The sequence below is a fragment of the Camarhynchus parvulus genome, chromosome 11 (genome assembly GCF_901933205.1).
Source record: "Camarhynchus parvulus chromosome 11, STF_HiC, whole genome shotgun sequence".
Lineage (NCBI taxonomy): Eukaryota > Metazoa > Chordata > Aves > Passeriformes > Thraupidae > Camarhynchus > Camarhynchus parvulus.
The window spans coordinates 16544587-16560128 of NC_044581.1; the positions used below are offsets into that span (position 1 = coordinate 16544587).

At 40.2% G+C, this 15542-nt stretch overlaps 1 protein-coding gene across 2 annotated transcripts in view; it reads left to right on the forward strand.

Annotated features, from left to right (window-relative positions):
- CDH8 (cadherin 8) overlaps positions 1-15542 on the forward strand; it is a 162056-nt gene that overhangs the window by 45852 nt on the left and 100662 nt on the right. For both annotated transcript variants that reach the window (XM_030955695.1, XM_030955697.1), the window contains exon 3: positions 13168-13462. In XM_030955695.1, the coding sequence (XP_030811555.1) occupies positions 13168-13462 (295 nt within the window). The remainder of the gene's footprint in view (positions 1-13167; positions 13463-15542) is intronic.

Genomic DNA, 15542 nt, shown 5'->3' on the forward strand with positions numbered 1-15542 from the left:
CAGGCTGTGTCGGGACTTTGGAAGGAGTCAGGAGTTTTTCATTCATATCTTGTTAACCCTCTGTAAGTATCCTTTCTCTATTCTTTAGTATAGTTTTAGTATAGCATAATATAATATCATATAATAAAATAATAAATTAGTCTTCTAAGAACATGGAGTCAGATTCACAATTCCTCCTTCGTCCTGGGGACCCAGAAAATATCTGATCTTTCTGGATTCTGATCTTTCTGGATTCTTTCACAGACCTGTGTGACGGTTGACACAAGGGTTCTTGGGTGAAGGAAGAGACGAGATGGTTGACTCCATTATCAGAAGGCTTGATTTATTATTTTATGATATATACATCTATTAAAATTACACTAAAAAGAAAAAGCAGGAGAGCTTTTCAGAAGCTTGCTAAGCTAAGAATAGAATAGTAAAGAATGATAACAAACCCTGCTCTCTCGGACTGTGTCCGAGCGAGCTCAGTTCTGGATTGGCCATTATTTCTAAACATCCAAGCTGGGCCAATCCAGATGGACCTGTTGCATTCCACAGCAGCAGATAACTTATTGTTTACATCTTGTTGCTGAACTTCTCAGCTTCAGCAGGGAAAATCCTGAGAGAGGATTTTTCATAAAAGAAATGTCTGTGACAGACCTGGACCTATTTGTTAAACCTGCTTATCAATAATATATGAAACCAAAGCAGAATATATAACTGACCCAGGAACTCTGCTTTTCTTATGGATTTCTCCCCTGTTATTGGGAATGTCAGTGCTGCAGTCCCACAGAATTGCTGTGTGTTTTCTCTTGGGTTTTGTGTTGGTTAGAAGTGCAGGGTTTCATTCAACCTAATTATTTTGTCTTGAAAATAATTCTTGAGCTCGTTGTAGCACTGCATTCACACTTCCTCATCACACAGTCAGGAAAGGAAAGGAGACTGGGGAACCCAGGGGGTTTCCCTGCTCAGCCCTCTTGCCAGCACTGCTGCTGTATAATCAGCAGCACTTATGCACCAGGCTGGAGAAAATGATGGCTCCAAGCATTCCTGTCCTTCTGCCTTTTCCTGAGAGCAGCTACCAGTGAGTGCAGTTGGCACAGCTGAGCCAGGCAGCTCTGGGCCAGCTGTAAACATACACCAAGCCACAGAGCACTGGTGAGGTATTTAAATAGCCTGGCATTTTTAGTGTGGGTGCAAAAAGAATTTGGTTTAATGCTGCTGTGATTGTGATTTCTGACTGGGCATGGTTCCAGCATGTCTCAAAACAGAGTTAACCTTTGATGAGCCAAGATATATTTGGTAAATCAATCAGTTTTTCTGACAGAATATTCCTGACAAGACTGACCAACAGTGCATTTGACACTGCTGATATTTTGTTGAAGAACTTCATGCAGCAGATGATCTTTCAGTTAACTTTGCCATCAATGTCCATTTACATACCCAATAATCCCATCTCCATAGGCAAACAAAACATTCAATCTCCTATATCCTGAGTAAATGTAAAAAGGCAGCTTTACTGACTTGATAAATAATCTCAAACACTTCATTTCAGAGTCATGCTATTTTCAACACTTTATTATCTGCCAGTCAGATAATTGTTAATCTCATTATTTATCTCATTTGTATGGAAGTCAGTTACACCTCTATTAGTTATCAGAAAAAGTATAAAAAATAAACTTGTAGGCCAGTGGTAAACTCTGACTTTAATTGGGCTATAAATTGTGGAGTCACAATATGAATTAATAACTAGATGTTAGTTGTGAGGGTTTTTTTTTTTTTGATAGAGTGTCTTTGCTTCTGTATCATTCTTATAAGTCTTTATGCTTCTCATTTGGTTTTGTCCATTCAAATATGAGACAGAGACTCCTACTGAGGTGCTGGGATCAGGCTCTAAAACCATTCAAATTAAAAAGAAAAAGTAATATCAGGACTAGAAATTTGTGAAGGCATTCAGCTCTATTTTTCTGGTGAGTTTGACTCATACTGAATCCATAGGTGGCAACTGTAGAAATTAGCTAACGTCTTAGAAAGTTGGGGTTTTTTTCCCCCCCAGATGATGTATTTTGGGTTCATTCTTCCTTGACTCTGGTTTAGAAACAGGGAAGGTAAAAAAAACCCATTTGCTATTTCCCCATCAACAGAGGAGAGTGAGGTAAGCTGGGGAAGGCTGTAGCACACAATGTAAGAGTCCTTGTGGCAGCAAGGACCTCTATGTGTTATTGCAGTACAGGTAATTAATAACCATTATTTACAGCTCAGTTCTGACTGCACTTGTCCCCTGCCCGGCTGCCATTTGGTGCTCTCAGCAGATTTCCCTCAGGAACTTCAGCAGAAATAGAAGGAACCTTCATAAGATATTTGGATTTTGTTTCATTCTTGTATCCAGGGTATTATTTGGATCATTTAAGAACTCAGTTTCACTTCTCAGTATTGTACCTCTTCTTCATCTTTTTAAAGGTGGTTTTTTTGTGGGCTTTTATCCTGAGCACACTTTTTATTAGAGAAACCTCAGCCAAGTCCTTGGAGATCTTCGAAGTTCTCCCTCATGCAGCTGTTTCCCTCGTTTGTTGTTCCTTTTATGGAATTAATGTCTCCAGTGGGCAGCCTGATGATCAGTTCTTTGAAGGAGAGGGAATACACATCCTGTGTACTTGAAGGGTCCTCAGAAATCATTATTTAGTCTTATATACCTCAAGTTTGTAAGAAATTCACAGGGCCCAGCCTTGGGCCAGCACAGGAGGGACCTGGGGCTGCTCAGAGAGCCCAGAGGAGGCTCCAGGAGGAGCAGAGGGATGGAGCAGCTCTGCTGGGAGGAAAGGCTGGCACAGCTGGCATTGTTCACCTGCACAGGAGAAGCTTTGGGTGAGCTCAGGGGGGCCTTGCAAGGTCTGAAGGAGCTGCAGGAAAGATGGAGAGAGAAAATTGCCAAGGGCTGGAGGGACAGGAGCCAGGGAATGGCTGCCAGTGCCAGAGGGCAGGGCTGGGTGGGATCCTGGGAATGAGGAATTGTTCCCTGGCAGGGTGGGCAGGCCCTGGCACAGGGTGCCTGTGGAGGGATAGGATGTTAGAAAATAAAGACAGTGCAGAAGGTAGTCTCACCCCTGAGGAGTTGCAGCTGTACTAATCACCAAAGATTAGGAATAGGCCCACCCTTAATAGGCCACAGCTGTGTCCAATAAAAGGATGAGTGCTGTAAAAGAGGGGATTAGCTGGTTGAGGAGAGAGATGGAGTTTGTTGCCTGTGCTGTGAAGAAGAAGGAGTCAGTGCTGTGAGGAGCTGCCCATGAGGAATCACCGGGATGGTATGGGAGCTTTTACAATAAGATGATAACAGCCCAGAGCAGCTGTGGCTGCCCCTGGATCCCTGGCAGTGCCCAAGACCAGGTTGGACACTGGGGCTTGGAGTGACATGGGACAGTGGAAGGTGTCCCTGTGATGGCGCTGGATGAACTTTAAGGTCCCACCCATTCTGTGATTCTTTGCCTGCTGTCTTTACCGTAGTGAGTATCCTCCTCTTCCAGGGGAATGCAGGACAGCTGCTCACCCGTCCTTCCTGTGAGGAGCATTAGGGACAGCAGGGAACAGCTGAATGGGGACAGGGCCATATGGGGTTTGGGCTGTTCCCTGCTCACAGAGTGCTACGAGCTCCCCCCAGCTTGCGTGGGCAGAGCAAACCAACAGTGATTCAACCATCATTAAATTAGTGCAGATGTCTCCTGCAGCCTCCCACAGGAGTCTTTCCATGAGCTCAGACAATTTGGATAAAGGTCTAGACTAAATCATTGCTAAGTCTATATGGATTCTGGCTGGCTTGAGATTGACATATGTTACACACTTCCAGCTCCTGGGATACTGATTTGTACACAAGTTGGCTGTATCCATGCTGAGCCAGAGCTCCTCTTTTGATGGGATGCTGACCCCACATTTTGAGTGTTTGGAATCACAGGTAGCTCAGGTGCTTATAGCAAAGGACATAAATACTCTGAACAGTTCCCACACATATAGCACTGTGAATTTTGCTTCCTTTGAAACAAATTAGGTTATCTGATGTGTCAAAAAAAGGTGATAATTGTCCCTGAGACTTGAGTCTCCCATTGTCCTGGGCAGGGGACAGCAGGGCTCAATGCAAGTTGCTAGGGGATCGGGGGTAATACATCTCTAGGAATGAAACCCTGCTGGAGCAGGCGCAGTGCTTCATTTCTGCATGTTTAATACTGCCGATGTGTAATGGTTTATGCATCCTCTCCCTGCTCAATTCTTCCAGAAAAGCATTAACAAAGGCAGGAGCAATGATCTTTCTCTAGTGGTTTAAGGAATATTTCAAATTTAATGGTGTTGCAAATTGATCGCATTATGAGAGACATAACCTTTGCGAGAGAGTTGGTAAGAAATTCACAGGAATACATGACTTAGTGGAAATGCATGGGAAATTACATTAGGAAGCTTTGGAAACCACACGAGTGATGAGGCAAATAACTCCTTGTGATACTGCATGAAATGATAATAACTAGTTTCAACCAGGTTCCTCCAAATAACTTACAATTCTGCATGAGTTATCCCTAATAAACATCTAACTGCAAGAAAAGAGGGAAAAATAATCAAATTATCCTCATGTTACATATATTAATTCTGATGTATGACACTCTGATGTTGCTATGTAATTGCAAACAGAGCAGCTCTGAAGAGCTGGTTCTGGTTTGTTTGACATCTCATAAGGAGTTTGTTTTGTAGCATTTCCAAGTTGTGTTTATTTTCACATTCTAAATAATTTGAAAGATATTTCAAATAAGAAAAAATTGCTACTGCACCCCTGTGAACAGTTCACAGGTTAGTGTAAGTGCACTAGAAATCAGTCATATTGTCACCTGTAAGCAGATAGTTTATAAGAGAAGCAATATGTAAGTACCCACAATTTAATTTTTCAGCTCTCTTTATTTCACTGTTACCTTCTCAACAGCTTTCAATTTTAGCTCGAGCTGGCTGCAGAGCTGATGTTTATATTTCTGCACTGTAGCTGTGTTTGACAGCCAATTGCTAGAGAAGAGCTTTCTATTTGCACTGCCAGCTTTACACATTATGTGGTTTTAGACAGTACTTACTTCCTTACTTACTTCCTTGTTCAGACACTGAAGGATTTTAAGCAGTAATCTTAAATTTGAAAAATTACCTTCCAAAAAAAGGTATTTTACTGCTTTCAGGCTGGTTTTATTAAATATTATTAGCAGGAGACATCCTGCATGGATTTGAAATTCTTTTATTAAAAAGGAAGACAGGTTAAATATATTATCTCTGGGACCCTCCCAATCATTTTGAGCAAAACATGAGAAGAAGGCAGGCTGGTGAAAGCAGGGCCTTGAAGGATTTTAAAATCATGACAGCTAAATATGCTTAAATAAATACAAATATCTTCTCTTCTTTGACCACTCTGGCCTGTTGTACTTTTCTGTGCCTTGGCTTATCTAGGCTCTAAGCTTGTCTAGTTTGGCAGATTTTGTAAGCAGCCTTCAAATTACTGCTGTGCCTACATAATGATTAACTTTTATTCCTCGTCTGCAATCCAAAGACTATGTGTTCTGAGCTGTGGCTTTGACATTCACTTGAGAAAATAATTTCAACAACACAAAGAGGTCTTGGTGCTCAACTGCAGTGAACTCTGGGCCTGAGAATGAAACCTGGCAAGTTGTAATAAGCTTTTAAAGAGGAAAAGAAAAATACAGCTCAAACAACAAGGCAGAAAAGCTCAGAACATGGTGAATAAGGTGATGATGATTAAATGGACAACAGAGTAGGATTTGGGATGTGGGAACTGCTGAGCTTCTGGCTAACCTGTGGTATGGGAATTCCTATAGCTTATGGTTTTGTACAGCCAACTCCATATTTTGTCTGTATTGAGGATGGATCATCAAGTTAGCCTCTGCTGGCAATAAAATTGACGGCCCAAAGGGAAGAGCCCTCTGAAGTCATTCCTGGAGGCTTCACAAGCCTTACATGTAGCAAAAACTACAGCATAGTTTGTGTCCAAGACTGACAAGCTGGAGGAGCGAGCATATGGCTTTGCTGCTCTTTCTCTGAGTTGGGAAAAGAGTGACAAGTGCAGGAGGAGGCACTGTTAATTATAATGCCTGAAGCACTGGAATTGTTAATGTAAGAGCTTGACCCCAAACAGTGGGAGATGACAGAGACTTTTTTTCCCCCATAAAGACACAAAAGAGGGAATGTGTTTTACAAGACTAAAGCAGCATGCAATTTTTGAGGCTCTCTGTGCCCAGCTCTCAGATCTCCTGTGGTGAACCACTGTTCACTGTAGATGAAATAATAGGGAAGTAAATGAGATGGGAAAGGATTCCTCTTTGGCAGCGTGACACAACTTCATCTCATGCTTCCAAGTGTCAGGAACAGTTGGGTTAAAAAAATCCAGAGCTGCTTCCAGGAGCGGTGTGTGCTGGAACAGGGGAAAGGAACAGCAGTCTGGCTTCAGAAATAGTTGCATGAACTGCCAGCTGGGCAGAGAGCCAGCTACAAAAAGGTGCCAGCCATCTGAGGCCACTTGCCATGGGACATTTGGGTGTTAAGGAGCCGTGGGACGCAGGGACTGGAGGCGTCAGGCCAAGCCGCGGCGGGACAGGTCAGGTGTGGCACGGTGCTCTCAGGACAGAAGGGAGGACAGATGGTATTCCCAAATGGAAAGGGCCAAGGCCAGAGCTAGGCAAACAGAAAGCTTTAGCTATCATCTGGCTTAACATAAGGACTCAGAAACAGCAAGGTATGTAAGGAATGTGTGCAGGAAAAATCAGGCTGAGAGCGGGTTTGGGTGGGAACAAAGCACCTTGTCCTTGTCACCATCACAACCACAGGTGCGGTTGGGGAGTTGGGGAAGGCTTTGAATCTGGGGACATGTTTTCCTCCTTCCTAGGCTGTCAACAGTGAAGCAGCACCAGAAATATCTAAAAATTCTAATTGCAAATTCGCATGGAGATTAACTGGAGATAAATGCATGAAGCTGTCTAAGAATGCCTTGAGTAGTCCCACGGTCTGGATGTTTTTTGCTAATGTGAGTCTTTGTGAGACCGAATGTGGGTTTATTCCTTCCTCTGCTCCCCCCACCTGTAAAAACAAGTAGAGCTGTATTTTTTTTTCTCCCAAGACATTAAACAAAATTAGATATTAAAGATTGTTAAATCATCCTGATGAGGAAGGCAATAAATGATACAGAAAGGACCAATGGCACTGTGACCAGGAAGGATTCAGATCAAGATTCAGGCAGGTTCCTGAGCTCTTTCCTTGCATCAGCTGGTCATAATCAGTGGATTAAAATAACCTGACTGTTAGAAGCCAGGCTTGTCTGCAGTTTTCAAACAGCAGTTCACTCCAGTGTACTGTGGGATGATACCAAAAGGTAAGCAATGAAAAGTCATTTGTGCACAGTTGCAGCATAAATATAAACAGAGACAAAATTAGCAAATCAAATAGAATAAAAAAGCAGTAGCAAAGAATAAACAGAAACATAAAAGAAGCCATCTGGAATCAAAGATACTCAAATGACACGGTAGGAAACTGAGGCAGACAAAAGCGGAGATTACACTCTTGAATTGTTAGGGATATTACTGCTTTAATTCCCTTTGAATCTGATTATGAAACTGCAGCTGAGAAGTGTGAGCAGTAATGTTCTTTGACAGTTACTCCAGAGGCTTCAACTTACATGATTCCTGGATCTTAAATGGAACCTTTGTCATCCATGGACATGTCTGTTTCCCTTCTGAAAGTGTTCAAGGACTGACATTATGTCAAGAGCATCAGCTCTGTGCCCCAATTTGTCATTACCCTGAATAATAATGCAGAATATTTGATTCTCCTCTTCACCACTTATAATTCCCATTACTAAAGATGGGACCAGCCTATCCATGGAGAAAATGAAAGATTGAAATATTAAATTGAAATTAAATTCACTTTATTAATTCTGTGTTGTATGGAAGTGAATCAAATCTATTTATAAAAATTTAATTAGGAATGACTCTTTAAACCATGGGTCAACAATAAACATGTTCATTGTCCATGATGTGTCAGAGCACATCAACAATACAGAGAAAAACTTTCTGTAACTCCTAAAGAGGTTCATGTTTTTAGGAAAAAATCATCCCTGCAAAGCCATGTACAGAAAGCAACAACTGAAGAGTAAGGTGCATTACAGTTTTTGAAAGCATTTTGAAGCCCAGCATACAGTTTTTGATATATATATAAAATGGTTGTAAAAGTCACTAAAACCCTTCCATACTTTCACAGAATGACTGAGAGCTTCTTAGAAGCCAGCAGCTTCAGAAAAGAGTCATAAAAAGCTGAAAATTCCATCTCAAAGTCCATTAAATGGGATCTGCCTCATAAATGAGGAATTTTATTGCAAGGCAAAGGTAAAAAATAGAAGAAGAACCTGAAGCATCAGGACAGTGCTGGTGCGTTGTGCTGGTGTCTGCGAAACATCAGGTGAAAATCAGTGAGGCACCCTTAAAAGAAAAGATTCCAGAGTTAGGACAGGCAAGGATGATGCAAATTTTAAAATGAAGTTTTAAGGGCAGATGATTCCTTTTCCCTTGAAACAAGTATGGGGTAATTCCCTTGTAATTACATGAAGATGAATTAATTACTTTCTAACAAACTCAAATAAAAACTTGACGACATAATACCGCCTTCTTTTGGCTTAATTAAAAATGTCCAGGAGCATTTTCATAATGTGTAGATGCTTCCCCACATGAAATATCTCTATATTTATGCTGTTTTTTTTTTACTGATACAAGGAAATTAGGATTACAGCTCCTCCCACTGATGAGGGATCTATTATGGGCTGTTGTGTATCAAGTTGTGCATTAGCACCACACACCTAAAAGGGCTGGAAGTGCCTAATCCTCCTGCAGAGGAAAACCAACAGCTTTCTGCTCATCTGGGCATGGCCCAGCCCTGATGGTGAACACATGGAATTCTTTGTGCTGAGCAACCTGTTGTTTTGGTTGCCATGGGTTTGCCAGGTAGCTGAGTGAGAGCAGGTGAGACAGCTCCCATCTGCAGAGGAGGCTCCTGCATCTGCTCAGAATTGCAAAGGAGCTTCACCAACCTCGCTCCCAGCCTTTGTCCATGCATTAAATCCCTGGCTGCTAATGCAGTTTGGAGCCAAGGACTTGCTAAGAAAACCTTGTTTGAAATATGCTGAACAAAGAGTTATGGAATAGGAAAATTTAATAACAGTCCCACGCTCCTGGAGTTGTGTTTTACTGCAGAATAACACTTTTGCATCTGCAGAATACAGAGGCTCTTAGAATCAGTTTCATCTCTGCAGTTTCTCTGGCATGGATTTTAATTATACATGTTTGCAATGTATATACATGAAAGACTATAAATGCATTTTATACCCTTGGATAGTGTGTTGGCAAGACTTTTAGACATGCATTAGTGAAAACAATGTTAATTTTGTGGCAGCACCCTGTGTGTGCTGTTCCTGTTAGTCCTGGCTTCATTTATTACCATCTGTATTATCAGATAGAACAGCAAAGGAATTAATAAAGACTAGAAATTGCTCTAGTCTGAGGGTTCATTTGGAATGAAGGTAATTTTTTTAGGGAAAAAAATGATCTGTGCTGAGGCTACAGGGGAGCTATTAGTAAGGTATTAATACAGGGCATCTGCATCACCATTAAAACTCAGAGCTGCTCCAAAGTCACTCCTGTCTCCATAAATCCAGGCATGAATTGGGTGATGGACTTGAATCTGCTGCTGTAAGAGAGAGAGGTGTGTGGATTTATAGTCCTCCAGGCAGGGCAGTGATGGAGGAAGATGATTTCACTTCCTTTGAAGTCTAATGAAGTGAATCTCACATAATGGAAGTGATTTTACCTCTCTCTGAACAAGATGAGGTTCTCCAGTAAATGTGTTTGTTTGTTTTGGGGTGCTCTCTGGCAGTGGGACACTGGGGCAGACACAGACATTTTCTGTTTCAAGCAGAAATTCTTGTTGCATCTGGATGTTGCTCTGAGAAAGGTCAGCTTTCAAGTATAGGTGCAGCAAATAAAGCTGCAGATGTGGAAAGCAGCTTCATATTTACATTTTGTGAGGCTTTTTGAGCAGAAAGCACTGTTCATTTCTCATATTCATTTTGCCCTTCTATCATTCACCTAGATCCTATATAATTATGTGTTTAATGATCTTCACACGAACACAGCTTGCTGAAGCTTGACTCTTGCAGTAAATTATCATTCATGTCTGGTAGGAGAGAGGAAATATTACTTGGGAAAAATGCTGGGCTATCTGACTTAAGATTTCAGTCTGTGATATAACTTTGTAGTAGGTGATGATGACTTAATCTTAAATCTAAACAATAAAGTGATTTTGGAGAAGTGGCTCTTCCATAGGTAATTTCTTATTATATTTTGATATTAGAGTGTAAGGACTTCAAAACCTAGAAAAGTTATCTTAATTATTTAAGTCAGTTTGGATGCTTCCCATAGATTGTAGTAAATGCCTCATTTATGTCTTGTGTTTTTTTAATTAAAAAACACAAGACATGAAAAAAAGAGAAAAAATTCCCATTATAAATCTTTGGTAAAAAACTGATCTTCCACTCATCAGACTTAGTTTCAACTTTAATATTACAAGATGCTCCTATCTCTTGTACTTTATGTTTAGCCCTTCACCTTGTAGTGTTTCAAATAGCAATACTTGAATAACAAATGGCAATTCTTGCTTTTGATACAATGGAATTTAACTTATTAGAGGAAATCTTATTAATGGTAATAATAGACATTTTTATCATTTTAACTATTGGTATATCACTGGGACTACAAAGGTTTTATAGCTCTGCATTAATATCTACCAGAACTGATTTATGAACTATAACTGCTGTTGGATATTATGGGTAAAACCTGAGATTACACAGCCAGCCTCTCTTAGTTATTAGCAAATAGCGAATTCTAGAATGCTTAAGCCTTCTCAAATATCTATATGGGATATCTGGTTTATTCTTAGAAGTTCAGATTTTAGCTTTTTATTGTGTGGCTGGGTGAGCTGAGATGTTCCCAGTTCCTCTGCTGAGCTGTGGGTGTCCAGACAATGCTGTGATATTACATCACTCTAACTCAGCTCTGAACATGCGGCCAAAACCTTCATATGCAATGTTAATGCCATATAGATTTTATTCAGGGAGCAAACAGATGCTTAAATTATAAACAATCTGTTTAAAACACAGATTCTGGATTGATCTTTACAGGCTCTGGGGCTCTGAAAATGAGGGTCATAAGGACAATAATCTTAAAGGCAAAAGGAGTTGTGTTAACTTTCTGAGCAGACCAAACTGTGACACCAACCAAGAGGAGAGGGCAGCGCCTCAGTAAATGGGGCTGATTGTTCTCAAGCAGGAGCTGATGGCAGGTGCAAAAAGAAAAGCAGATTGAACTTTGGAAAAGGGACTCAGCTGTCACTTGACATCTCCGTGTACGTTCCTGTGGGCTGGGTAGGAAGAGTGAACTGGATTGAGTCATGCATATTCACAGCTAAAGTGCTCTGAAAAAGTTGTTAAAACAATGGTGGGGGTAATAAAATGCTGCCCAGCAAAACAGAGAGCATGAGTTTACACCTCGTGTGGGTCGTGGGAGTTGTGCCATTATTGCAGAGCAGGGAATGCACTGGTGGCCAGGATTTTGTGTCTGTAACAAGCCAGATGAACAGGGAAATCAGCCCTGGCTGCTGCTGTCCGCTGTGCTCATTGCAACAGACAGAGCTTTGTGTTTGCTGAGCCCTCGAACAGCTGAATTCCTGAACAGGTGAGCTGTAGATACAACTGTTTGTGAACAGTTGTGGGCAGAAGGACCTGCAGAGCCACTTGTGCCATAAGAATCTCCTGTGGTTTGGCTGTAGCCGGTGTTACAAGACTTTTTTCCACACTTATTTTAATATCCTAATGCCAGCTCTTATTCTAAATGATGCTGCTGCCTGGCCCTGGCAACCCCTGCTATCAATTGAGAGTAAAATGCATAACCAGCAACAACTTCTGTTGAGCTGTCTGCACAGAATGAGCAAACAGGAAAAGGTCTTTAGTGCTGGTTGTAACTCATGCTGCAACCTAAGCAAGTTGTACATATTTCCTTCAGACTGTCTTTTGTGAGGCAGAGATAAATAATAATAGATGCAAGTTACATTTTAAATAATGTTATTCACTTCTTATTGATCATATTGAGTGTGTTGGAGCTAACAGTAAACAGAATTTAAACCCCTAATCCTGGGTATTCAAGTTATTATCCTGTATTTTTGAATGTGTTGACAGTGATACATATGATCCAACCAATTCCCATTCTCACAACTTAAAAATTATTGGAGATAATCTGATATGCAGTGTTTGGCTCTGAGCCTACCAAAAAATCAATGAAAGTCCTTTGTCCCCTGGTTTTTAATTAATAAAAACATTAAAAATAAATAATGTATTTCTCATACTGCTTCAGTTTATTATAATTCTCTCTTGTTTTTTAAAAGCCAAATACAAATTTAATAGTTTTTTTTTTTTTTACTGATGGGGCTTTGAGGAGAATGGGAAGATGTGTGCAAGGGTTCTTCTACCAGGGCACCTACTTTTGGAATAAAGATCGTAGAACCTTTTAGGTTCTGCAAAGATCTGAGTTGTGATAGGGTTTTTAATTTCTCTGACTGCTGTCTGTGACAAGATTCCATAGATGCCAGTGTTCAACCATTTCCAGTCACCTGGAAATAAGTTGAAAGTAATAACTAAAAATAAGAGGTTAGATTAAAACATATGTTATGCTTAACCCTTCCCTCACCCTTTCATCTAATAGGTTAGGCACATTTTGTACTTGTACATTTGGACTGATAATGGTTCTGAAGGCATTTACATTTTAGAATGAGGATTTAAAATGTATATATAACAGCTGCTTTTTAAATAGAAAGTCTAATTATGCCTATGATTGCATCAATTTTTGATTAGTATGCATACAAATCCCTGCTCTCCATGTGTGTTCAAGCTGAGCTGTGGATCACTGGTGCTGGGATTGAAGCACAAAGGATCAGCTGACAAAATGTACAGTTAGACCAAAGCAAAAAAAAAACAACAAACCAACCCAAATTCCTTGTGTACATTTTTTTTTGTCTCTAAAATGTGTTTTTGGTTTTTTGTTTTTTCCTTTTTCTCCTTTTTAGCTACACACAGACCTGGATCCTGGCAGCAGCAAAATCAAATATATCCTGTCAGGAGATGGAGCTGGAACCATCTTTGTGATCAACGACAAGACTGGAGACATCCACGCCATGAAGAGGCTGGACAGGGAGGAGAAGGCTGAGTACACCCTGACAGCCCAGGCTGTGGACAGGGACACAAACCAGCCCCTGGAGCCCCCCTCAGAATTCATCATCAAGGTGCAGGACATCAATGACAATGCTCCTGAGTTTGTGGAGGGCCCCTACCACGCCACAGTGCCAGAAATGTCTGTTGTGGGTACGTATGTGTGAGCTCTCCCTGCTCACAGCCTGGGCTGTGCCAGGAGGCTGTTGAGTTGGTGATGAATAATAAGGTATTTATTATGTTGTTAGCATTCATTTGCATATTTTCAAATCTTTTCTTGGCCTGAGCTTTCATCTGCAGCACAATAGCCGAGTCCCTCAGTAGTAAGGAAATGATTAACAGCTGTATTAATGTCTCTTTGTCCAACAACACTTTAATGGGCTAAATTTATATTTCCCTTCTGACACTGCAGTTAGAGAATTGTTATTGAGAAGGATTTATCAAGATTTGCTCCAGCATGATGCTTTAATCCTATTGATATTTTGTTGATGTTTAATTATCTGTTTGTTGTTTTCCTACACTTGCAGGGCATTGATACATACTTATTTGTTTTCCTCTAAGTGCAACTGTAATCAGGGAAAAACATTGAAATGAAAGATGTTGTGTCTGGGAATTGATGGTTAGTCTGTAGAGTGGACTTAACCAATTAGCCACAGGATTTGCATGGATGATGGAAGGGAAAAGCAGAGAAAGCTGTGGAAAAAGATGGTGAAAAGGGAAATTAATTGTGTGAAAGCAGAAAAGAAAAAGCAGAAGAACATAATCTTCTTAATATATTTTACTTATATTTATTCATTTTGTCGGATTAGTGTGAATCTCTTTCTTCATGGATTAATATATTAGAATCTTTTCTGCATAGTTTGTCCCTGAGTGTGCAAGTGAGCATCCTTACAGAGGCAGATATTGACACTCCCCAGGACACATATAGAGTGCAGCTCATCTTCAGCTGTCACTGAAACCAATGGGAAGCAAACCTACCAAACCAAGAGAATCCATTTTAGGGCAATATAAAAATTCAGCATAAGCAAAGGCATCAAAATCTGGCCATGAAATGCAGAGGAAATTCTAATGCACTTTAGTGTTAGGTTGAGGATAATGTGCTTTTCAGTGATTTGTCTACATCTGTCAAAGCAAGGTAATTGAAGGAGTGCCAAGGCACTTTGTGGAATAAAGCAACATCCTATCACAAAGTTTCAAAAACACCACTCTCTGTTATTTAGCTAAAAAGAGGAGGAATGTGAGGAGCCAGAACCATCCTCTCACTCACAGCACAGAGTTCCACCAAGTCAATGTCAAATACAAGTGTGAGTGCTGACTGCATGGTCATACCTGAGGCTTCACCTTGTAAATCAACTCTGCTTCTGCAGATTTTGAAATCTTCATTGTGACAAAAATGATATGTGAATTTTTCAGCCTGCATTTCAATTCTTTTACTAAACCGTAGTTTTATAAGTTGAATTTTTATATGTTGAGTTTTTAAACGTTTGTATATGTTGAGTTACTTTTAATTATACAGCAGCACAAACATAATATGGACCTGCTTTCAGAAGATATTTCAGCCAAGCTCTAGGTGAGCAAATGACTTAATTAAATAAAATGAGAATAGGAAAGCAAACCAAAACAAAACAGTATGGGCGAAGGAGGAAGGAAACTTGAATGCTGTCACTTCTTATGTAAATGAGATTTATGTAGTATTCTAGGAGAAAAAGGAGAAAGATATATGCAAGAAAAGAAAAGATGATTTCTGATCACAAAGCCTCTATAAAAATATTTTATATCTGTGCATATTTACATTCTGTGATAAATACATGACCTTTATCCAAGCAGTATTCACTGTAAAGAAGAGGAGAAAAAAACCCCAAAATGGAAAACTTTGAGAGGAAACTAATCAGGAGATGAAGAAAAATCTAATAAATTGTTAACATGAGTTTTAAAAGATGGTAAATGCAATAAGAGTAAGGGAATAAAAGATGAAATTTTAGTGAAAGAGAGGTAAAGTAAGAATGGAGAAAGAGTGAAAAAGGAGGGGAAAATGTGAAGAAAGGTAATGAGAGATGAATTAAAAGTTAAAACTTCGTAAAGGAAAACTATTAAAGAGGATTATAGAAATCATTGTAGCAGAAATGACCAATGGCTGGATGTAGTTTAGGGAATAGCCAAAGGGACTGGCTCTACAGGAAAATGTTTCATCTGTTCCCCAAGGATCTTGGGGAAAAGAGAGACACTGAACTGC